Below are 26,759 nucleotides of genomic sequence, written 5' to 3'. Positions count from 1 at the left end.
TATACCAAATCATTTAGCATTTATTCAAAGCCAATAAAAATTGGCTCATATGCTAAAAATGATGTTTAAAACTGTATACTTCGATTCAATCTTTTCCCCTACTTTCCCTTCCCCCACTTTAAAATAATTTTGATGTAATGTCTCTCCTGTGTAAAGGGCATTGTGCTAGATTTTGAGAAGGAATGTTGAGTAATAACGTAAAGTAAATGGCATTGAACCAAAGTTTTGCAAGAGTCTGACATTGTATATAAAGTATCCTATTGTATTTAATCCTTTACTTCAGGAAAAAAATGATGAAGTACCCCTTCTTGTCACTGCTATTGAACCAAGCTTGCTCATTGTATTCTATTTTATTTGAATTCAGTTTTGCTTCATTTTTGTTGTATTTTCTACTAGTAAATCAATAATTTTTTATTGTGTCCATTATTTGCCAGCCACTATGCTAAATATTGAGGTTACAAAGAAAAGTTCATTATAAATTGTCAAGAAATTCAATCTAATGAGTGAGACAATATACCAACAAATATATATAAAAGAATAACTGGAAATTATCAATGGAGGGAAACCACTTAGATTTGAGTCATGTTAATTTGTATTTATCTTTAATTTTTAATTAAACAAAAATTATAAGTTCAAACAATAAAGTAAAAATTTCATTTCAAAAAACTGAATTTTTTAGTCAGAACAAAATCAGTGAAACTAGAAGAAAGTAAAATAAATTGGCATTATCTAAATGTGATGTCATATCTATGATAAATAAGGAACTAAAACTTAGAAGACAGCCATTTTCTCTTATGTGTTTAAAGATTATGAAGTATTCAAACATTCAATAGTATTCAAAAGAATTACAAATGATTAGCAGCCATATTTCTTGAAAGCATCCCATTCATTAGACTGCTTGAATTTGTAGGAAAAAATAGATTAATATGTAGCCTGTCCATATATCTTTTGAAATTATTGTGGTTTTCTTTGCTCTTCTCCTTCTTCAACTGGGCACCCAGAATATACTAAATAATAAAGTGTAGAAGATATAATGTTGCAAGAAAACCAAATGGTTATGCCCATACATACCTGTTTTCACTCAGATATAATATAGGTTCATCATTACCTTTACTCTTTACCCTTCTTCAATTATATTTCTTATTTTATTACTCATTTTTTATCTTTTCTAAACTGACAGCTCTTTTGTCCCAACTACTTGGGTTATTGTTTATTGTAAAGAAGAATTGAGAAATAAGTATTTTTGAGTCTTATTAAAATAAATGGTTAAATCCTTAATTTTATCTAATCAAACCATTTTATTTTATATATGTAGGAATTAAGATACAGAGAAGTGAAATTAATTACCACATAGTTCACATTAAGTTCTGAGGCTAGGTTTTTCAATCAAGTTTTCCCGATTCTAAGGCCTTTATACATTCCACCAGTATTTCTCAGCTTTCATTTCTTTATATCTTGATGTTGCACACTTTATAAATACTTTCCATGTTATTGATATTTACTCCTATGCTGTATGAAATAATGTATCATTTTGGAGGGTGGGTTGTATGGAAAGCCTTACTTTTCTTCGTTATATATCTTCCTGTCCCCCGCTATGCCTTCTCTGTTCTTTGTGGCCAGAATTTATCAGTGTAATATCAATGTGTTGAACCTCAAGTATTGGTAAGAGTGCCTAGTATTCTTGAGGTACCTCCAGATCTTGATCATTTCTTTGATGGCTCAAAAAAAATAAGTTTAGATAAATATGATAAAAATGATACCTAGAAAATGCCCTTTAGCAATGTTTGCTTAGCACTTGTCCTCAAATGAGTGAAATGAATGTTTTTTTAGCCCAAGGTATTTGATTTCTATACTGTGTACAAGCCAGGTCTAGTGGTAATTGGAGATGAATTTCATAAATAAGTTGGGATTGGTAGGGAATTTATTTGTTTGGTTATTTTTGTGATTATAATCATCTTTGTTGATATCTTTGAATTTAGTTGCCCCTTAAAAAAATTACCCCATTTGAGACTGTATTTTGTTTATTGGAAAAAAGAGCCCAATCAGAATTATTTTCTGGTTTCTATTACCTTCTTTCTCCCTAACTGATATCTTGGTTATTTTTTAAGTTCCATGTTAAGTTTATTTTATACCTTTTTATTTTATTTTATTTTATTTTATTTTATTTTATTTTATTTTATTTTATTTTATTTATTTTTTTGAAAATTTTATTTAATTTAGAATATTTTCCCATGGTTACAAGATTCATGTTCTTTCTCTGCCTTCCCCCCAGCATCCCATAGCCGACATGCAATTCCTCTGAGTTTTACATGTGTCATTGATCAAGACCCATTTCTATACCATTAATATTTGCACTCGGGTGATCATATAGAGTTTATATCTCCAGTCACATCCCCTTTGACCCTTGTGATCGAGCAGTTGTTTTTCTTCTGTGTTTCTATTCCCACAGTTCTTCCTCTGAATGTGGATAATTTTCTTTCTCATAAGTCCCTCCGAATTCTCCTGGTTCTGCTCCTTTCACTCTGCGTCAATTCTTGGAGGTTGTTCTAGTTCCCATAGAATTCTTCTGGTTCATTATTCCTTTGAGCACAATAGTATTCCATCACTAACATATGCCACAATTTGTTCAGCCATTCTCCAATTGAAGGGCATCCCCTCATTTTCCAATTTTTTTGCCACCACAAAGAGCGCAGCTATGAATATTCTTGTACAAGTCTTTTTCCTTATGATCTCTTTAAGGGTACAAACTCAGCAGTGCTATGGCTGGGTCATAGGGCAGACAGTCTTTTAGCGCCCTTTGGGCATAGTTCCAAATTGCCTTCCAAAATGGCTGGATTAATTCCCAACTCCATCAGCAATGCATTAATGTCCCAATTTTGTCACATCCCCTCAAACATTTATTACTTTCCTTTGCTGTCATGTTAGCCAATCTGCTAGGTATGAGCTGGTACCTCAAAATTGTTTTGCTTTTGCATTTCTCTGATTATAAGAGATTTAGAACACTTCCTAATTGATATCTTAACCTTATTTATGTTCCTTTCCCTCTCAGAGACACATATTTTTTTTTCACTTAAATCTAAGCGGGCTACACATTGTAGCCTTTTAGAGGGTCTCATTCATCCCTAACATGCTCTGATTCCATACTCCATTCTACTTCGAATTTTGACCCCAATATTATTCAAAATCTGTTTATGATGATTACCCACATTTCCTTACGTTCTGACAAACAAAAGCTAACATTCTTACCTTTCCTTCAGATTTCAAATGTTTGATGTCTAAGAAAAAACATCCTTGAGATGAATTTCTAAACAACATATACATCTTCTCAAAATAATTGTTTTCTATTTATAAAATAAATTGCAGCAATTAAGTGTTTGAGATTTGAACTCAAGAAGATGGGTCTTCCTGACTTCAGGATCTGTAATCAATCCACTGAGCTACTGGCTATCAAAACTAGATTTTTTTTTTCTTGCAAGTTTAGCTGTAAATGCAAGGGAAGTTTAATGGTAACAACATTTTCTTATGATTAAAAATCTTCTGAATATGCAAAGGGAAGGAATTAGTGCCAAAGGAGAGATATAAAATCCACGAATGAGAGAAGAGGGGATTGAGGCCTCGGCCTCACCTTTAGGTATTTACTAGACATTTATATTGTGGTAATCAAGTAACTGTCTTCTGGTTTATTCATGACATTAAAAATTCTGAAACAAGGGACCAGAAATTGAATAGAGACTTTTTACCCCGATATTTTGGCAATGAGTGAATATGATGAGTTTGAGAGGGATTCCAGAACATTAGTAAGCTCACCAATAGCATTTCACCTTTCTGGCTATCTTCCCTCTTCCTCCCTCTCCCATCCTCCACCCCCAATTATCTCCTTTCCCCTATCATCATTGTTTTTTTGTAGGTTTAGCTCTTGATAATCACATGTTCTATCTACTTTTCTCAGCAACAGCATTCTATAACATTTCTTTTGTGTATTTCTATACCATGAATATTCCTTTTTACATCTTCAACTCCCTTTGATTGTGCTCTCTTCTCCCATTAGAATTTAAGTTCTTTGAGGACAGGAACTATTTGCTTGCTCTTTAATAGTATTCCCAGCATTTAGCAGATTTTCTTTTTGTCTATTTACCTGCTTTATTAAAGCTGAATTTGGAACAGAATGTAACAAGAGTAGAAATCAGGGACTAGATAATTTGCTGGTATTAAAATCACAGTGGAATATGGGAGTGACCCAAGAACATAAAGATTAATTACTGACCTTGTATAATGAGTCATGAGTCACATGAATAATAATGAATGATGAATAAGTGACTAATGAGCTTGCAAATAACTTTTTAAACCTGGCCACATTTAGTACTAGAAACTGCAACTAGTTATCATAGGCATTATCCCTATATATAAAGGAGGAAACTGAACATTAGGTGTTAATATGATGAGCTTATGGTCACATGACTAATAATAGACAGGCTCAGAACCCAAGTCTCTCATATTTCTAAATTAATTAAGTTTAATAGGCAAATTTTCTTAAAGAAAATTTTTATTTGTTAAATTTCCCCATTTTATCCAGTTACTTTTTCTGATATATCAGGAAGCACAGGATTGTAATTTAAAATTACATTTTAGGGATACTTGGCATATCTATATAAAAAATTAAGTAGCTTATATATAAGTAAATGTCCATGAATAAAATGTAAATATTCAAAATAAGAAATTTATATTATTTTTAAAAAAGCAAAGAAAATATACAGCTTTCTGGCTTTGGGTGCAATTTTAATTCAATCTACACTTTTAGAGAATATTCTCAAGAGTATAACTATCTAGTGATGTGTCATGTAACTAATATTTCATTTTTAATAGGTCACTTCTATGGATATTTTATCATGTAAAGATGAAGAAGAAAATTCCATGCATAACACAGTAGTTCTGTTTTCTAGCAGTGACAAATTTACTTTACATCAGGTATGGGGTTATTGTTTTTTTGGTGTGTGTGTGTGGCATCTTTACCTAATTAAACATCTTTTTCTATTTAAAGTAATTTAGTTTACTGTTTTCCTGTTTTAATCAAAGCAAATTTTTTGTCAGATAACTATGCAAAAAATAATTTTTATTGTGTGTTTTTTTTATTTTATTTTAATTTTTGTTTAAATTTAGGATATGTGTGTAGTTTGTGGAAGCTTTGGCCAAGGGGCAGAAGGAAGGCTACTTGCATGTTCTCAGTGTGGTCAGTGTTACCATCCATACTGTGTCAGTATTAAGGTGAGTGATATTATGTTTTAAAACTTCACACACACAAAAAAAAAAACCATAAAGGTTTTACCTTTTTTTAGAACATAATCAGGAATTTGTTTAAGTTGTTGAATATTATTTTTATTAATGTTATTTTTATATTACTTGTCAAAGACTTTAATTAAATGTTGCTATATAGGATTCAGTGCTCCATAGAAATTAACCTGTTCAGAATTCTGTAAACATAAATGAACTTCTTAGCCCACTACTGGTTTGAATATCAGATCTTTTAAAATATATGGATGAAATATATGTTTCTTTTACTTTAAAGGGATGACATATGTTGGCTTTTCATTTTTATATGGACATAAGCTTTAATTGATTTAATTATCTGTTGGTTGCCAAAATTGTAAACAACTGCAAAGTTCATTATTATTTTGGATTTCTTAGTTTGTCATATGATTGAAGAAAAATTAAATTGAATGGTATGGAATGACTTAAAAGAAATATAATAAACTATTTAGTATAGAATTTAAGATATAAAATATTTTTATTTATTAAGAGCCATGACTGTCTTTAAAAGTAGATTAAGATTAAACCAGAAATGCAATGTTTTTTTAATGCAAATGACAAACTTCCCTCTTCCCCTTTCCCATTGAAATAATTAATTTTATTTATCCAAGTTAATCTTATTCCTTGAAGTTCCCTGGGCAAAACACATACTTTATAAAAATGAAACCCTATTCAGATTTCCTAGTGTAGAAAGCTAGAATATATATTTAATCACCCTAATTAGAAAACCCTCTGCCTACTCTACTCCCAAACAGATAAATGGTGAATTCTGGCTTTATGTATAGATATTTTTATATTATAAACCTAGCATCTAACATTAAGTTATATAGTTATATATTAATATATTAATATTAATATTAAGTTATATAGCCTATTCTTGAAATTGAGTTGATCCATTATTAAATTTAAGTGCAACTTTGTTGAAGTAAACTATAATCTGTGATTATAGCTTCTGGTTTGCTTGACTAATTAGATGATCACCTTGTATAATCTAATAGCATTCTATGTGTATTGTGGAAGAATGGAAGAACAACAAATCTCTCTCACTAATGGGACCACAATTTAATAAAATTATATTCAATAAAGATAATATAACTAAATATAGGCAAAATAGTTTGCATTTTTTTCAGAGAAAAATATAAAACCAATTATATATGACATTCTAATAACGAGGCAAGATAAAAATTTTGAGATACAGCTAAAAGTTATAAACTCACCTATGAGCATTCTAACATATACAACTTAAGAGAATTTTTATTTTTATACAAGAAAGGTATACACTAGTAGTTTACTAGAAAAGACATTTTTTAAACATTCTTGTAGGGTATGAACTATCTAATAGCTGTTTCAAGTATCCAGTTTCTGAAGTCTTGTCTTTTAACAGTCATTTGCTGGACTAAATTAAGAACATCTAAGCTGATTTGGTCTCCAGTCAGCCTTATAACAGTACTAGGGATGTGAGAGTAAATTTATGCTTCTCATGTATCACTGAGAGAGTATTACATAGAGCTTTTGGGCAATTGAAGTTTGCCTGCCAATTTTTTTAATCGCCTTTTATTTCTAATAGAATAAAAAATATGTTTAGTTCAATTAAATAGTAAGTACCTGCTAAGTGAAACACTGTACCAGAGATAAGAAGATGAAATCTGACAGTACTTCCTTTTTTTTTTTTAACCCTTACCTTCTGTCTTGGAGCCAATACTGTGTATTGGCTCCAAGGTAGAAGAGTGGTAAGGGCTAGGCAATGGGGATTAAGTCACTTGCTCAGGGTCATACAGCTGGGAAGTGTCTGAGGTCAGATTTGAACCTAGGACCTCCCATCTCTAAGCCTGGCTCTCAATCCACTGAGCTACCCAACTATTTCCCCCCTCTAGCCCCCCCCCCCCCCAGTACTTTCATAATAAACTCAATTAGCATTTACCAAGTGTTTACAATATGGTATTGTAAGGAATTAAATTAAGGGTTTGACTAAGTTTGTGAGAATTCTAAAATAATATTATGGTCACCAATTTAAAATATTATAATTCAAGTCAAAATGACTTCTAACAGATTTTATTTACAAAAAGGTGGAAAGAATGAAAGTAGAGAAATACAAAATGAGGGTAGAAGATGTCTATCCTATCACACTAAATATTGCTCCAGTTCTTGGCTCAGCCCAGCAGGACTTATTAACCCTGGAGTTCCACCTACATGGCCTCCTCCAAGAAGAGAAGACCTCTCCTAAAACTAATCTCTCTCCAGACACCAGGAAAGGAAGACCAACTACTCACTCACCCAAAAGGCAGTTCACCAGTCAAACATGCCTACCAGAGATGACGATAACGACCTCCAGAAAACTGCTTGCAAAGACTCTCCAGCCAAAGGAGTTCAGGGCTTTTCTCTTTTATAGTGATTTCTTGTCCCTTCCCCTCTTCACAGGAACCAATCACAGCTTCCAAATTGCCTAGCACTGCCCAAAGGGTCAGTGTCTGTGGGATCCACTTCTTACCTCTGAAGGTGTCAACTCTTATCATAGGCGTCTGAAAGTGTCAACCTTTTCTCATAGGGTTCTGAGGGTATCAACTTTAGGGGTGATTTGAGTTTCTGGAGTTATCACTCATTTTAGCAAGCGACTTGTGAATTCTGTTCTTTAACTAAGTGACTAGTAAATTCTCTTACTTGATGGCTAACAAAGTGTTAACTCCAAATTGATAAAGAGAATAAAGAATTCCCTTTCACACTAATAAAAGAAATAGTGACAATCTTTGGAGATCATTTGAATTATAGAAATGTTTAGTTATTGGTGGTCAGAGGCATTATAGTAAAGAAGCCTAGTTAACATTTACAGTTAGAATTCATGGTGATAATTAAGATATGTATAATCTTTATTTAGTTGAAAAATGGAACTCTTATCCTGCATGAAATTAACAGAGGAGGTTTTAATTAAATGTTTACCATGTATATAATCCTGGGAGACATAGGGATTATAAAGTTTATGCAGCATGCCTTCAAAACTTAAATTTTAGTATTGGAGTAAAACAAAAAAAACACCTATAATGTACAATATTACTTGAAAGGGCAATATAAGAAAATTATACATCATCTGAGGAGGTGCGAGTTGTTGTCATGGTTTTGTTGAGGTTCAATTGTGATCCCATTTAGGGTTTTTATGGCAAAGATACTGGAGTAGTTTGTCATTTCCTTTTCCAGCTCATCTTTCAGATAAGGCAAACAAGGTTCAATGATTAGCCCAGGATCATACAAGTAGTAAGTGTCTAAGGCCAGATATGGGTTCAAGAAGTCTTCCTGATTCCAGGCCTGGCTTTCTATCCACTATGCCATCTAGCTACCTAGTTATGATTTAGGAGGAAGGAACCATGGAAATACTTTCTGCAAGAGATGGTTTTTTAATTAGACTTTAAAAGATAAGTAGGAACTCAATAGGCAAAACTGTTTAGTGATGGTAGTGCAACCATGTACAACAGCTTAAGCAAAGTTACAGAGATATATATGCAGTTCACCTTCTGGGTACAGAGTTTTGTTTTTTTAGCTAAAACATGAATATATAGAGGAGAGTAATATTAGGCAGGCATGGCTGTTTTAGGTTGTAGAATGTCATGAATACAATAAAAGGAATTCTATATTTACTCTGCAGACTCCAGGGTATCCCCTATCACAGATGAAAAAGAAGCCATCCAAGGACAGTGTAGAGGAGGAACCCTACATAGAAGTAATCATCCCAGGAAGGATAAATAGGAAAGTACACTCAGGAGAGCACTATCTAGGAAATCCAGAAAGGAGACATTATTACTTCTTAGCCCATGTATTCTTTTACATTTTTATTAATGATTCATATAAAGTCATCAGTGGAATTTTTAGTAAACTTTTAAATTGTACAATGCTTGGTAAGATAATTAACCTATATGACTGTCAGGGCCATTTTAGTATAAGTGTACTATGAATAAATACAGTCTTACTGTTGTCAGAGTAATTTTTTAACTCATTTACAAACTTACAAATTAGAGGAGTCATAGTTTAGTCAGTAGCTCATGTCCTTTTCGTTTTTTTTTTAAGTAGGAAAGGAAAGAAGAAAAATGAGCTGGCTTTTAGTAGACCACACACTACATATTATCTATAAGAAAAAGTGTCATTATACTTTACTTTTTCCAAATGCATTTGGTTTGTGTTTAGTTTAGGGCAACACATTTGTGGAAGGACACTTTCCAGCTGGTGATTACATATTGGACCAGCATTTTCTTACCAAATGGTGGAAGAAGTTGAAATGCTTCGTCCTATAACTTTGATGACTTCAATGAGAGGGTGGGGTGGTAATCTACAGGGCTTTGAATGGCCTTCTTTTGTTGAAGTTAGTCAACTTTCTTTGCTTCAATACAGAGTAATAGGAGCCATTAGTATAAATTGCAGAGGAAACTTTTTGCTCAATATGAGCAAAATTTCTCTTTTTATTCAACTTATCCAAATGTTAAATGGACCACCTTGAACAATACTCAGTTCTTCCCAAGAAGACTTGCTGAGAATGCTGTAGTGGGGATTGGATATTTTTCTCAGATAACTTGGATTAGGTAGCCTCCCAGATTGTGATTATGAATGAAAAATTAGTTGTGTCCAGTGCACTTAAAAATTCAAAGAACATCAGAGCTGAGAAAAGATAGTACTTTTAAGTTCAGAGTCATCTTACAGGCCACAACCGCACCTCCCGTAACAACTGGTGTCCCGTGCCCCATGTGCCACAAACTTTGCGCCTCAGTCTTTGGACTTCAAAGCCACATAAGGGTACATCAGTAGATGATAATGCATAAAGGCAATCGTTATTCTTGGTCACCGAGAGACTACCACTATACATCTTACAGAGATGAGTTTCAGTTAATTGGTCAGAATTGGAGGTAGTATATCGAAATGAATGGTGAATTAGTGATAAATGTGTAGAGATAATTTGTTTAGACAGATCTTTATAGAAGTTTCACTTAAAAAATTGAGAGGAAAATAGTTGAGAGAAAAAAAGTAGTATTAGAAAAAGAGTAAAATATTTTTGTTTGTTAGATTTTTACAGGCTAAGGATGACAAGTTTTGTAGCAAGAGGATAAGGAAATAACATTGAGTGAGAGATGAAACTTAAGATTAGTTGATTGACGGTCAATATCCACATCCAGTAGGTATCAATAGTAACTGATATCAAATTCAAGTTCTTCCTAGTTTTCTAGTTTAAAATTTCCTAGTCAATAACACATTATTGTCTTCTTTGTTACCTCTAAAAAAATCTTATGGATATTCACATACTGGTACAGGTCAAAAGTACTTTTTAATCAAAAGAGTGTTTAGCTGTGTAAGTTGGCTGTTAAAATTTAAATAAGGAAGATGATCTTCTTAATCAGGAAATTTAATGATTTTTCCTAATATAATGTCAGCAGTTATATAATGAGCATGTAATCTAAATAAGAGTGGAATGTATACCATGCCTTTTTCACTTCTTCCTTTGTAAATTTTGCATTTCAATATGTTTCCTCCAAATGAAGAAGTATCATATTTTCATTGGCTTAGTGAAAATATTTAACATTTTTTCAGGTGGTTCCTAATTTAAATTCTTCAATCAAATAACCATAGTGTATGTGGCATTTATGAATATATATAGTTATGAGCAAGTCTTAAAATGATATTAATTGATAACTTTTTACAGATCACCAAAGTCGTACTTAGTAAAGGCTGGAGGTGTCTGGAATGTACAGTTTGTGAAGCTTGTGGCAAGGCTACTGATCCAGGACGACTTCTTCTTTGTGATGACTGTGACATAAGCTATCACACTTACTGCCTGGATCCTCCATTGCAAACTGTTCCCAAAGGAGGCTGGAAGTGTAAATGGTATATTTTTTTAAGATTTTATTAATACTTTTTTTTCCTTTCTGCTGTTTCCATACCACTTTTAAAAAATAACTGCATTTACTAAGTAATAAATACTTTAATGGTTATTTTTATTAAGTCAAGATTTCAATTGCATTTCAATTCTTTTAAAAATCTTTGATATCACCATGATTTTAGTCCAGTCATAGCTTTTTGTGAATTTTTTTTTCCTGCTTCTTATGAATTCTCCATTGGAGATTCATTCATCCATTGAGTATAAGGCCTTCTTCTTTGGGCTTTTTATTCTCATGTACACCAAAGCAACTAGAACTTGCTGCCTCTGAAAGAAGCAGCTGGCGAACCCACATTAACCATGCCGCTGCCACCTTTGAAGATGAGCGACGTCGACGTCTTGCCGCTGCGCATGAACACCGACACCAGGCCACAACCGCACCTCCCGTAACAACTGGCGTCCCATGCCCCATGTGCCATAAACTCTGCGCCTCAGCGTTTGGACTCCAAAGCCACATTAGGGTACACCGTAGATGAAACTGCACAAAGACAATTGTCATTCTCGGTCACTGAGAGACTACCACTACACTATCATTTTAGTATTTTTTATGTTATATCATTGGCCATCCTTTTGGTATCAATACATTTTCTGACTTTTTATGAACTACTTTGCAGAATAGTAATATGTTTCCACTTATTTTTGATTATCTTGCATTTTTTCCTATAACCTATTAATCTTTGGGTTGATTGTGGTACACAATAATTTCTAATCATATAGCATCACTGGAAAAGAGTAGGTGTTTAAAAAATATGGGTCTTTGTGCAGCTTGGGATTAATAAAGCTATGCAATTATCCAAACACAGTATTTTGGTGCTAATACATGGAGCATTTCCCATAACTCAAGCATTAAACTGGTTTGCTGACCTTTTCTATTTTCTCCAATTTAGAAAACTCAACTGCACAATTTAGATTCAAATTAATTCTTGAAAATCTGAGAAAATCCATAAACTAGGGAACAAATTTGGAATCACTTATGTTTTTGCTGCAGGTGTGTTTGGTGCAGACATTGTGGAGCAACATCTCCAGGTCCACGATGTGAATGGCAAAACAATTATACACAGTGTGCCCCATGTGCAAGTTTATCTATCTGTCCTGTCTGCTGTCGAAATTATAGAGAAGAGGATCTTATTCTGCAATGCAGACAGTGTGATAGGTAAATATTTTCTTTTCAAATTCATTTTTCCTATTTTCTTTTTTAATCTTATTTTCCCCAGTGTTCCAATAAAATGACCATTCTGGAGTATTAAATCCATAATTGATGAACCCTTAATATTATGTCAGGGCATTTCTGACACAGTAATGGAGTTGTTCTGTAGAAGCCTTCGTATCTATCATCATTTTCAAACAAATAAAAATGCTGTCATGAAAAACAGTTAAAGGAAAAAGACGGGAAAAGGTAATAAATTCCCTTAAAGGGATAAATCTTTTAGAAAAGATATTAAATCTGAAGTAATGAATAGACAAAAAACTTTCAACTATAATCAAGAAATAATGTGCAAAAGAATTTTAAGAGAAATCAAATGAAAAGACAAATATTAAATTAACAATTAAATCTCTTAGAAATGATAGGACAACATGTGTAGGAACTTTTTAGTTGGATTTTATAAAGTCCCTACTATGTGCCACATACTGTGCTAAATAAATATTTTACAGATAGTTTCCTGATAGGAAATAAAATAGTGGAGTTAGGTATGCTTACTTCACCTAATCCCTCCAAAGGTACACTGGCATGAGGAGAGTAGCTCAATGAATGTGGCATCAGGGGCAATAACAGACTCACCTGCTACCATGTGGTATAAGATAACAAAAGAGCAGAGAAGGGGGCAACCCAACATGCTCTCATTGCCTTAGTCAGAGAATCTCTTGAGAGAATAGTTCACTTCTAGCCTTATCTGTTTTCAAGTCACCCAAGGCAATAAAATAGGGAGTAGCCCTAAACCCAGCCAAGTAGCCTGAGGCAAAAAAAACAATTGAGCTGGGAATATCCCACATGACCTCTGACAACAAAAGCAGACTTGAGAACAGGCCAGCACAGGCAACAAAGGGAAACCTACATGAGGGAGAGCAGGATCCAGCTGGATAAAATAGCTGTAAATCTTTCCACTAGAAGCTAGCTGGAGTGTCCCCTAAAGTGCATACTGAAGAATCCAAAGATGGCCAGGCCTACATGAAACACCAGGGAAGGTTCTACTTCAACCTTGGAACAGTGCTTCCTGTATCTTACCAGGTAGTAGAGCCTTAACGGATAGACAAGATAATGAAGGAGGGAAATAATTTGGAAAATTAACAAAAGATAAATGGAAAAACCTAACCAAAGAACTTTTAATAACAGAGTACATTAACATATAAACTCAGAAGAGAACTATAATGGCAAAAAGGAAATCTGTGAAGCCCCTAAAGAAAGTGAGGTAGAAAGTCAAGGTCCAATAGAACTCTTGGACGAAACTGGGGAAAAGTTTTTCAAAAATCAAATAATTTTAAAAATGATAGAAAGTCTCAAGAAGTTGGAAGAAAACAACTCCCTAAGAACTTGAATGGGCTAACTAGAAATGGAGGCCAAAAAAAAGCACTGAAGAAACTACATTCCCAAAACTAGTGGTCCAAATGGAAAGGAGAAGGCCACACGCCTCCCAAACAACTGAAGGCAACATTTGCTTATAAACTTGAATGGACCAAATTGAAAAGGAAACACAAAAACTCAAGGAATAAAATAACTACCTAAAAATTAGAACTGAACAAATGGAAACTAATGACTTTATGAGACATCAGGAAACAAAAAGTAAAAATCAAAAGAATGGAAAAAAATAGAAAAAAAATCTGAAATACCTGAATAAAAGCTGACCTGGAAAATAGATACAGGAGAGACAATTTAAGGACCATCAGAATACCTAAAACCTGTGGTACAAAAAATAGCCTGGGTGTCATAAAAAAATTATCAGCAAAAACTTCCCCAAAGTCTCTAAGGTTAAAATAGAAATTGAAATAATCTACTGATTAGAATGCAGTTGGGTAGCTCAGTTGATTGGGATCCAGATCTATAGATGGGGGGTCCTAGGTTCAAATTTGGTCTCAGACACTAACCAGTTGTGTGACCCTGGGCAAGTCACTTAACCTCCATTGCCTAGCCCTTAATACTCTTCTGCCTTGGAGTCAATATACAGTTTTGATTCTAAGACAGAAGGTAAGGATTTTATTTTAAAAGAAAATCATAACTGAATGGGATGAACACTCATAAGGATAGGAGAGTTGATTAAATCCCCAAATTCCACACTATATGTAAGAAACCCATTGAAAGCCCAAAGACATATATGAATTAACAGTAAGGGGCTAGAGCATTGCTTCAGTCGTAATTAAAAAACAAAACAAAAAGAAAGGGAGGGGTGGCAATTATCTAAAAATCTAATTAAAAAGATGAAGTTTTCAAAATTACATCTTGATCAAAGGCACCATAGACAATGAAATCATCAAGATTAAATAAAGATATATTCTCCAAATTGCATATCATCTTTCTTGAAATTCTTGAAATAGTAGAACTTTACTAGTTTGAGACCTCACTATTCCATTCTCAGAAGTAGATAAATTCAATCGATATATAAGAAACATTAAAGAAGTAAATAGAAATTTAGAAAAATTAGATATGAAAGATCTCTTGAGAAAAATAAAAAATAGAAATATCTTGTTTAATTAGCAATATATGCCACCTTCACAATAAGTGACCATATAATAGGGCATAAAAACCTCACAACCAAATGTAAAAAAGCAGAAATGTTAAATGTGTCCTTTTCAGATCATAATAGAATAAAAATTACATTCAACAATGTTGAGCAGAATGACTAAAAATTAATTGTAAACTATATAATCTTTTTCTAAATAATGTATAAGAATAAAATCATTCCCCAATTGCTAAATGATCAAAGGATATGAATGGGCAGTTTTCAGATTAGGAATTCAAAGGCTATATATAATCACCTGACAAAATGCTCCAAATCACTCTTGATTAGAGAAATGCAATTTAAAATATCATTAAAGTAACATCATACAACTATAAGGTTGGCTAATTAACAGAAAAGGAAAATAGGAAATGCCAAATGAGATGTTGAAAATTGAGTTTTTATCTGATCCAAACATTGTGGAGAGTTATTTGGAACTATGCCCAAAAGACTATAAAACTGCACGTCATTGGATCCAGCAATAGCAACACTAGGTTTTTGTTTCCCAAAGCAGTTTTTAAAAGGGAAGAAAGGACTTGTTTTTACAAAAATATGTATAGCAGCTCTCTTTGTGATAGCAAAGAATTTGAAACTATGGGGATGTCCATCAATTGGTTGAATAAGTTGTGGTATATGATTGTAATGGAATACTTCTATGCCATAAACAATTTTGAGAAGGATGATTTAAGAAAAGCTTGGAAAGCCCTACATGAATTGATGCAAAACGAAGTGAGCAAAACCAGGATAACATTGTGCATAGTAATACCATGATTATATGATGACATTTATCAATGGTGTGTGGCTATTTAGAGCAATATAGTGATCCAAGAAAATCCTCAATGACTCATGTTGGAAAAATTCTGTTCACTTTCAGAGAAAGAACTGATGGATTCTGAATTCAGACTGAGACGTTATATTTCACTATATATTTTTGCTTTTTGTTGTTGTTGTTGTTGTTCAAGTTTTCTTTAACAAAACAAGTGATGTGTTTATTTTTATTTTTATTCTTAAACCCTTATCTTCTGTCTTGGAGTCAATATTGTGTATTGGTTCCAAGGCAGAAGAATGGTAAGGGCTAGGCAATGGGGGGTCCTGTGACTTGCCCAAGCTCACACAGCTGGGAAGTGTCTGAGGCCAGATTTGAACCTATGACCTCCTGTCTCTAGGCCTGGCTCTCAATCCACTGAGCTACCCAGCTGCCCCTAATGTGTTTATTTCTTTTAAATTCCAGTTCCAAATTTTCTCCTTCACTCTTGTCTCCTTTGGGAAGGCAAGCAATTTGATACTGATTTTGCATGTAAAGTCATGTAAACCCAATTTCTGTATAATTTATGTCACAGAGAAGAAAGTGGAACAGAAAAAAAAAACAAAAATCAGGGAAAAAATGTTTTAATTCTTCAGTGGCCATTATAAGTTCATGCTCTTTTTGGAGGTAGATCTCATCATGGATCCTGTAGAAATTTCTTAGAGGATTGTCCTTATCAGAGTAGCTAAGTGTTTCACAATTGATCTTCTTTATAATATTGTTGTCGACTGGCTCTCCTGATTTTGCTCAGATCACTCCACATCAGTTTATATAAGAATTCTTATGTTTTTCTGAAACCATCCTACTGATAATATCTTAGAGCAAAAAGCCTTCTGTCACAGTCACGTACCACAGACTTGTTTGGCTGGTCCCCCAATTGATGGGCATTCTCTGCTATTTATAAAGAAGGAATGTGTGTTCAGAGAGAAAGTGTGCTCAGTCTCCTAGTTGGGTGCTTTTTTCACTTTTACTCCCTTGCATCTTCTCTTTCCTTCCTCAGGTCCCACTCAGATGTTCTGTTTTTCTTTCTTTTTAATTCTCATTTCATAATCTCTTTTGTTTCTGACCATTTTCTGGTTATGCTGAATGGAGTCTAAAGAATTGGGAAAAGAAATCTGAGAAATCCTTTATTATGACCAAGTTAGAGATATACTAAGGATGTAATGATGTCTCATTATTAAGAAACTAATTAGCATAGTCACTTTTTAATAGTTCTTCATGGAAACTAAAAACATTGAAATTATATTCTCACTAACTTAATTCTAATTTCTAGCATTGTATTTTTATTTACACTAACAGAATCTCAGAGCTAGGAGCATTTGCAGCTTTCTAGCATTTATAGAATACTCTTAAGGTTTGTGAAGGGTTTTACACATGTCACGTTTTATCCTCACACTAACACAGAGTAATTGATGCTTTTATTATCCCCAAACAGAGAACATGAAACTGGGGCATAGTCACACAGCTAGTGTTATTGAAGTTAGCTTTCAGAAAATGATAATGGTAGCTAAAATATAGCAGTCATTGTTTGCCCAGCACTCTAACTATAGTAAGATTTATACTGTTATTATTTTCATTTTGCAGATAAAGAGACTTTCTAGGGCTGGATTTCAGTTCAGGTGTTCCTAAATAAAAGCCTTAGGTCTATCCACTGCTCTGCCTTTATGTCTTTAGCAGATACCTTTGTAGGATATTTGTCCATACCATGCATTCATAGAAATTTGTTATTTTAACATATCAACATTTTGTCATTCAATTTTTTTCCTGCTTAACTTCAATGGGAAGTAGCTCTCAACCTTGATTCTTCATTTCACTTTTTCATAGTTTTAATGATTTTATTTCATTTCTCTTTTCTGGAATTACATTTTCTATGTTCAAGGTTTGATAAAGAACTCAAGCTTAACTTAATGTAAGAAGCGATGAAAGTGAAAATAATGAGGAATAATTGTAAATTGCATGTACCAAGAGAAGTATAGCAGTATATATTATTTATACGTCAAGGAAGAGAGAAAATGCCAACTGGGTTAAGTGAGATTAACTTCAGTGCTGTGAAAAGAATATAATACATTGTAAATTTAATATGAAGTCATAGAAATTGTTCTCCATCTTTCCCCTTTTACCTTTTTCTTATAGTTACATAGTGTTCAACTACCGAGTTTTAAATGTTTTCTTTTTATAATTTTTTAAAATGTGGAGTGTTTATGTAGTATTCCACATCATTTAGTATTTTAAACATATATCCTCTTGTTTAGGTGGATGCATGCAGTCTGCCAGAATTTAAATACTGAGGATGAAGTAGAAAATGTAGCTGATATTGGGTTTGATTGTACTATGTGCAGACCCTATATACCTACAGCAAACGGTAAGAGAAAATTTATTCATAAAAAATTTGTTAAACTTTAGTTGAACTGATTTGTTCTTTCATTTACTTAGGGCATTTTTGGGGGGTGTAATATGTCCTCTTCAGTTTTTCTTTTCATAGAGATATATTTGATTAAACCTTTTTACATTGTGAAGAAAATAGATGTTACATTCATAGCTTTCTGGAGAAGAATTGATTCATCCTTACTTTATGAGAAACCCAAGTCATGATTCATGTACAAGAGGAATATCGAACACATATATTTCCATCTTTTCAGAGAACAACTATGACAATTTAAACCAATTTGGAGAAAATCCCCAAATCCTTTTCTTATTACCAACCATTCTCATTATTTTCCTCTTGGTTCTTTATCTTCCCTTTCAGTTGTTACCTTACTAATATAGAGAATCTTCCTGTTTTTTTTTTTTTCTGAAAACTATTATGAAAAATAACCCTTTTAACATCCTTGATGATAATACTGTCTATTAGTGGGGAAAAAGAACATACATTTTGTGGTACTTTGCATCTATTTAATATTAAGTAAATTAAATTTATTTTTTTTTTCATTTTAGTGCCTTCCTCAGACTGCTGTGAATCATCAGTTGTAGCACAAATTGTTACAAAAGTAAAAGAGCTAGGTAAAACTTTTAATTCTTAACTTAATTGTCCTTTTGAAGTTATGTTCACTTGTTTTCTTTTTGTAATTTTTTAAAATTGTGGAATGTTTATGTAGTATTCTACATCATTTAATATTTTGAATTTATTTAAATAATGGAAGAGCAACTATGTGTTATTTTGCATATTGCCAAAGTTTTATGTGTTGCATGATAGGTATACTTTTTATATGTGTCCTTGGCTTTTTTGTTTGTGTTTGTACTTTTCTTAAATTCTTTCATGTTTTTCCCTTTTATTTTGGTATAATATATATAAGAGGCTTACTACTCTGGTTATCATTTTAGACATTAGACAGTAGTTTAAAATGGAGCGATTTGGCAACATTGTTGCTATCCTCAGAATGATTTTTTCATACTTTAAATTATAGTCTGGATATAAGACTTCATTATTTTTAATTAAAATATCCAAAATAAATACTTTTGAAGCACCTGAGTCTCTTAGCATCTCTGAAGATATATTGAGATCCAGCTGATGAAGCATAATTTCTAAGGTGTGTTTGTAACCTTTACATTTGTGGGAATTCTTATAACAGTGAGCTATTGATATTAATGATTGCAAGCTGCCAAATACACTTAATTTATATTTAGCTACATTTAAAAGTCATTTTATATTATTCCTGCTGTGCTTCTAACTTTTGCTCTTCAATAAACCATAATGATTTAGGAGATAAAATTTTATATTTTCTTTTGATATTTGTCAATATCATTAAAGAGAGCATGAGAGTTATTACTCTGTCCTCTCTTTTTATGATGTCTTCAGCTTAGAAAATATTTGTGGTTAACAAAGGACATTTATTTCATTAAGCAATTGCTTTTGATACATTTCACTTCATTATTTACAGAAATACCTATGTGTAATAAACTTATTCATGTTTAATTTAAGTCATTCTGTATTAGCATTTCAGTGTGCCTTATTTTGTAAGTTTTTATTTGAATGGAAATTGGCCATGAATACTGTTTTCTATGTGTGTAACATATCTGGAAAATACTGTTGGACTTGGTAGCTTTTTTCTCTTGGAAGCTATATAATTTTTCACATTCCACGAGCATGTTTTTCCTTATTTTGTTCTTCTTACACAAAACTCCTCGCTGGAAAATTAAATAAGTGATACTTATCGCAGGAGAATACCTATATTGTTGTCATTATGTAAAACATAATAAAAAGAAAAAAAAATTTAAATTATTAAAAGTAAATTTTAAGTGTCACAACCTTCCTTTTGTCTTCTTTTGCTACCATTTAATTATTTTTTTCTAGGAAGTATATTTATTTGTTCTTCCATATTCATATGTATGTCTTTTAAAATTTGGATTCCTTAATTTGTGTTTAGAATTTAGAAAAATTCTTTTGTTAGCATGTATTTTAAAAATTATATGATATTGACAGTAAACTATAAATCTTTTTTATTTCCTTAATGGGCAATATAATTTTTAGATCCCCCGAAGACCTACACACAGGATGGAGTTTGTTTGACCGAATCAGGAATGTCTCAATTACAGAGCCTTACTGTTACAGTTCCAAGAAAAAAGCGGTCTAAACCAAAGTTGAAACTAAAGATCATAAACCAGAATAGTGTAGCTGTTCTCCAAACACCCCCAGACATCCAGTCAGAGCATTCAAGGGATGGTGAAATGGATGATAGTAGAGGTAATAATGTTTTGTGTTTTTTTTTCTTTCAATGAAATATGTATGTGTATGATGTTTAATAATTTAAGAGCATGAATTTAAAAAATATTTATATGGCTAGGATAAGGCCATTAATAAGCTGTCTTAAATAAGTCTAATTTGCTACCTCTGGTTTTTTTTTTCCTAAGTGAGTGGTATTCTTGGACCTTCCCTTTTCAGGTTCTTTTCCTTTAAGGTATCCTCTTAGAACAGACCTTCTTTAGAGAAATCACCCTGGAGCACCAAATCTTTAAGGATCACAGGTGGGGAAATGCAGAGGATTTGAATGTAGTTCATTAGATTTCAGTTTGGTTAATTTTGGTAGTATGTGGTGTTTCCTCTAACACCATGTTGAACATAATCTTTACCACTAAGGCATACCAAAGAGTCATCTCAACTTCCTATACCTAAAGTATTTGCTTGGCCATTTGGGCATATAATCAAGATAAAGATCTTACTAAACATTTTCATTAATATTACTAAGTAATGATTTTTCTCCCCTTTGGGAACTTAGGAATGCACTTTAATTCTATGAATTTCTTTTTTACCTATGTGATCTAGGTACAGATTTAAATTTTAATTTAAAAATTAAGCAAGTGTATATAACCAATAAAATAAAGAATATAGACATTTACTTTAATAAATACAACACAATCCCTAGTCTACTATAACTTAAATACATAGCCTGGTTGATCATAAGATAGGATACTTTAACGAGCCCAATCATTATGAGCATGAAATAAATTCTTCATTTTTCTAAATATTCTTGCTTATTAATATAAAATCATGAATCATATTTTGTAATTCATTGTTCTTTTTAGCTTTTGCATATTTGAATAATTTTAAAAATCCTTTTCATTCAGCTATTTGTCTGTCCTTCATTTCATTTCTAAAACATTTATTTATTTATTTTAACCCCTTACTTTCTATCTTAGAATCAATATTATGAATTGGTTCCAAGGCAGAAGAATGGTAAGGGCTAGGCAATGAGGGTTAAGTGATTTGCTCAGGATCACACAGCTGGAAAGTGTCTGAGGCCAGATTTGAACCTAGGATCTCCTGTCTCTTGGGGCTGGCTTTCAATCCACTGAGGCACTCAGCTATCTCATCTACCCATGATTTTCAATTTTACTTCAGTTCATTGTTTCCACATAGCTGAGTTTAATGCTTTCCGATTTCCTGGAATAACAAACATACCAAACTTAACTTCATATAGCTTATTTTAATTCCATTCTAAATAACTGTGTACCATTCTTAATGTTAGATCATTTAAGAAGTAGTTTTTCTATCTGAATGGAATTTTTAATGCATTCTTCTGTTCATGAGAAGAGAGAGCTCATGTGGAATGACCTCAATTTTTTCTGTAAAACATGAAGAGGTAGTGACATTTTAGGTAATGATATGATGAAGGATATGACATTATTCAACAATTTAGGTAGTTATCATAGTAACAGGAAAGAACTGCAAATAAAGAACATTTTATATCCCTATGGTCATTTTAGACACAAACAAATAATTTCTTCCCTATGTTTCATATAAAATAATTTTTGTTTTTTTCTATACAAAATGTAGTAATATCTGTATACTTAGTTTCATTAAAATGTCTATTTAACTTAAAATTGCATAGAATTATGAAAATTAGAGGGTATCTACTGTGCATTTTTTGGGCCTACAGATATTCATTCATTTTATTTTAATGCATTAAGATAAAGTTTCTAAGATGGATTTAAATATGATTTTATTCACCATAATCAGCTTGAAAAATTATTTTAATGTTTATATCAAGTTGAATTATTGAAGCTTCCATTTTCTTGTCATTTTGTTAGATTAAATTAGGGTGTTTTTTATTTGCATTTTGATAATTAATTTTGAAAAGATGGCTTTTCTCCCCAGGTGTTTTTCTTATTTTAAATAATATACCTTACTGTATTTAAAGATAGCCAAAATGTATTTATAATTACTTAAAATGTTGTGCATGATATACAAACTAAATTGATAATGCAAATTCCAAATAAAGAAATTTTTATTTACATTTGAACCTGTTTCTTATACTTAAAAAAAAAAAAAACCTTTACCTTCTGTCTTAGAGTAAATACTAAGTCTTGGTTCTAAGACATAATAAGTGGTAAGGTCTAGGCAAAGGGTTTAAGTGGCTTGCTCAGGCTCAGACAGCTAGGAAGTGTCTGAAGTCAGATTTCAACTCAAGATCTCCTATCTCTAGGCCTGACTTTCTATTTACTGAGCTACTTAGGTGTCCCCTGTGATGTATTTTTTTTTTCCTTTTTAAAAAATTTTCCATGGTTTCATGATTCTTGTCTCACTAAATTCTTCCCTCCCCTTTCCCGGAGTTGACAAGCAATTCCACTGGTTATACATTTATTACTGTGATGTATTTTTGAAAGGTTTCTTTTTCATAAAACATAAATTATATTTTTAGCACAAATGAATTAAATCACCAGTAATTTTCTATAATTCATGGCCCACATGGGCAAATAAATGTACATTTTTTGAGCATTTCTTATTCCTTACATATTTAGGTTTGAATGCTGATCAAGTTGTATTAATTTGGAAATTATTTTTTAATTCCATTTTAAACTAACACTTATCTTTTGCTCCTTGTTCCTTTTTACTTATAATAAATATTATGGTTGAGACTTAGGAATGAAAATTAGAATAGTTAAAGGGCATTTATTTTCTCCCTAATTTAATATTTAAATTTATTTATTCTAGAAGGTGATCTTATGGATTGTGATGGGAAATCAGATTCTAGTCCTGAGCGCGAAGCTGTGGATGATGACCCTAAGGGTGTAGAAGGAACCGATGGAATCAAAAAAAGAAAACGAAAACCATATAGACCAGGTATAATATCCCTTATGCCTTACTCCATGTGAAGATTAAAATTAAGTCTCCCTTGATTTTGAAGATTAAAATTGTAACCCCTGCCTATTTTTAGGTTTAATCATCAAAAGTGTAAACACCCTACTTAAAAGTTGAGCATGGAGATCTGCCCATTTTTCGATCTTATCACCAAAAGTATAAACATCTCACTTAATTATTTAGTAGGAGGTCTGTGACCCACATGTGCAATAGTGGATGACAAATTAGAATTAAACTAACTGCCCCTGGGCAACCTTGAAGCAAAGTTTCAACTGTGATTGGTAGACATAAAATTAGGGGAGGACACAGGAAGTGACACAAAAGAAGCATCTTTAAAAGGAGCTGTCAGTTCCTATTAGAGAGTTCTTCATTCTTTGGAAATGGAGACTGGAGCTAAGACTATTCTTGGTGAGGCTGTTCTAAAAACCTCTTCCTTTGAACTGACACGTGGAGAGTGAAAAGCTGACTCTTAAGTGCTGGATTTTCTGGAAAAAAAAAACTAACCTCAGGAGAGGCTTACCTTATCTTCTCTCTGATTTTTCTTATTTCACTCTTTCTACATTTTGTAAGTAAGTTGTAAATAAATCTCTTGGAATAAATTAAATTGCTGGCCACCACACTCTTAAAATAATCTAGTCCAACCCTTTTCAAATTTAACCCCTTTTCCCCCTTACATCCATTTTGATCTAGGCTGGCTTTCCACCTCTTAGTCCTCCAAGTGAACTGTAATCTAGTCACATTGGTATTTGGTACTAATTTATATCAGTTGTCTTGAGCTTTTTAATTTGCTTCAGCTCTGTTTTAGCTCACAAATTAAAAGATTAAGTGACCCACTATTTTTTGCTTCATTCACTTGTGCCACCATGCCTACCTAGTTGGTTTATATTTTTAATGATATATTTTGAAGTCTACATTTCTGTGTGATGCAGTAATGTAAAGTAATGTTCATATGTCATGTCAAAAGAATAAAATTGTTTCAGTGATCTTCAAGAAAGAAAAAAAAGAATTGTTTAATAGCAAAGCCTTTTGAAAAAAACATTGTCTTCAGTATATTTCATCATATTTTAGCAGATTTAATAAGGTTTATTTATCAAATAATGAGGCTATAATTTACTTAAAATACCTTCATAAGAACTCTTGTGATTTAGTTACATATTTCATCATGAAAATTTTTCTCCTTGATTTGCTACATTTTTAGAAAATGTCGTTTCAAATTTTCAGATTTGTTGAGATATTTACTCTTCTTTTTCCATGGTTTTGCTAATCTTTATCTTCCTATATCAGTAGTCGATTGAAAAGTACTGCTATTGATCCTGAATTTTCCAGGAAGAATGGAAGCAGAGTTGAATGGAGTACTGAATCTTTTACTTTTAGAGAATTATTTGAGTAACTTTTGTATTCAGCTTTTTTAAATATTATATTATTAAATATATGTTTTAAAATATAATATTGTTGTATTATAATATATTAAAACATTATATTATATTACATTATATTTATTTGCTCATCTTGTCCTCAGTCTTTCAGTAATTAGTTTAGAAAATAGAGGATACATTAGAACATCTTGGAAAGAAAACTCAAATCTCTTCTCTAAATCACAGTTAGTGTAACATTTTAGTGAATCATTTAATTCTTCTCTTTTTAAAAATTTAGTGTTGTTTTTTAAAGCCTACTTTAAGTCTTCTCCATTGCATTTAAAGAATTACTTCCTAGATGGAAACTGAATGTTAAACAAGATTATAAAATCTCCTTTGGGGGGCACATAGGCTTCTGTTTTTCAGAATGCACAATATCAGTTTTAATCCAGGACTGTATAAAAGTAATATAATTTATTTAATAAATTTATAGATTTCCTTCCATGTGGTACAAGACTTTTTTTTATGGGTTTTTGTAATGGACCTGATACTTTTATTGGTATAGTCCTTATGATGAAACTCCCATTAGCAATGTAGATCAGAATCTCTTAAGTCTCAGAGAGTTTTTCAAAGTTTTCAGGAGCATTGAGGGTAAAGTGTTTTTTCTAGAATTGTATCATTGTCATGAATCAGAGCCAGGGCCTGAATTCAGTTCTCTCATCTCTAAAGTTTTCTTTGTTAAAGATATATATCTTGCCCTTCCTCCTCTGTTCTTTTTAATGATGTGAGCTTTATGATCAGGCCATATGTCCACATTGAGCATATTGTGAAATACAGTTTGAGATGATGGTCTACCCCAATGTTTTTCAGTTTCCCTATCAACTTTCATCATCTAGGGTGTAATGATTTTAGTAATATAATAAATCGATATCCTGGCTTAATCAAAATAGTGGAAGTGGTTTTTTTGGTTTTTTTTGTTTTTGTTTTTTTGTTTTTTAACCCTTACCTTCTGTCTTGGAGTCAATACTTCCTTTTCGGAGTCAATACTATGTGTTGGTTCCAAGGCAGCAGAGTGGTAAGGGCTAGGCAATGGGGGTCAAGTGACTTGCCCAGGGTCACACTGTTGGGAAGTGTCTGAGGTCAAATTTGAACCTAGGACCTCCTGTCACTGGGGCTGACTTTCAATCCACTGAGCTACCCAGCTGCCCCCAGAAGATTGTTTCTTGACATAGCCCTACCCTGTTCTATCAATTAGCTTTTTAAGAATTTATTAAATTAATATAAAATTGTCTGATGGTTGTTGCTTTTTGGTTTAGTATGAGTTTTAGTAATGCTATTTGGTCTTCATTTCTGTTTTTGAGTTTTTTCCTTTAAAATTCTTAACCTTTTTCCCCATAGATGAATTATGTCTTTAATTTGTCTTTTGGTATGATTTGTTAGGCACAACATGAGTCCTAATGCATTGGTTGGTAAAATTAAAATCATTTCCTGCAGTAATTTTATTTCATTTAGACCAGGTTAGGAACTGTAATAAATAATAATAAAGGACTATTAATTACAGGACTAAACTAAAAAATTATTTATTTTCCTTACTAAACTAATTTTAATGGGATTCATTGTAAGTCTTCTTAAGAGTTCACTTTTTTGTTTCCTTCTTCCCTACAGGTATTGGTGGCTTCATGGTACGCCAAAGAAGTCGAACTGGGCAAGGAAAAACCAAACGATCTTTGACAAGAAAAGATTCTTCAGGTTCTGTTTCTGAACATTTACCTGTCAGAGATGATGGTGTGTAATGATTTCATTCATCCTCATTAGTAATAATTGTTTTTATAGCCTAAAGTTTTTTTATAGCTCATTTTCTATAAGTTCTTCAGAATCCTTTTTTTTTTCTTGTTTCAGGATGCATGTTATTAGTGATTAACAGGCAAGACATGTTGAATTCAACTACCATTGAAACATACATACTGTGTGTTATGAGCAGTGTACTAGATATTAGGTTAGAAATAAAGGTAAATAAAACATAGTCCTTTTTAAATAATGAAGACTAAGAATTAATTACTCAGTTTGTTTCAAATTCTATATAGTGATTAATATAATAGGT

The 26,759-nt window shown here is 32.3% G+C and overlaps 1 protein-coding gene across 12 annotated transcripts in view; it reads left to right on the top strand.

Annotated features, from left to right (window-relative positions):
* Positions 1–26,759, top strand: part of KMT2C (lysine methyltransferase 2C) — a 337,243-nt gene that overhangs the window by 210,476 nt on the left and 100,008 nt on the right. For 10 of the 12 annotated variants that reach the window (XM_056799936.1, XM_056799945.1, XM_056799943.1 and 7 more), the window contains 9 exons: positions 4,864–4,965; positions 5,158–5,262; positions 10,979–11,160; positions 12,201–12,365; positions 17,980–18,089; positions 18,662–18,727; positions 20,196–20,408; positions 23,157–23,285; positions 26,324–26,443. In XM_056799936.1, coding sequence (XP_056655914.1) covers positions 4,864–4,965; positions 5,158–5,262; positions 10,979–11,160; positions 12,201–12,365; positions 17,980–18,089; positions 18,662–18,727; positions 20,196–20,408; positions 23,157–23,285; positions 26,324–26,443 — 1,192 coding nt within the window. The remainder of the gene's footprint in view (positions 1–4,863; positions 4,966–5,157; positions 5,263–10,978; positions 11,161–12,200; positions 12,366–17,979; positions 18,090–18,661; positions 18,728–20,195; positions 20,409–23,156; positions 23,286–26,323; positions 26,444–26,759) is intronic. The other 2 variants (XM_056799944.1, XM_056799939.1) reach the window with 1 other exon arrangement.

Source organism: Monodelphis domestica, chromosome 5, assembly GCF_027887165.1.
Source record: "Monodelphis domestica isolate mMonDom1 chromosome 5, mMonDom1.pri, whole genome shotgun sequence".
Lineage (NCBI taxonomy): Eukaryota > Metazoa > Chordata > Mammalia > Didelphimorphia > Didelphidae > Monodelphis > Monodelphis domestica.
The sequence above is the reverse complement of the archived record's forward strand: the minus strand, read 5'-3'. Positions and strand labels throughout refer to the sequence as shown.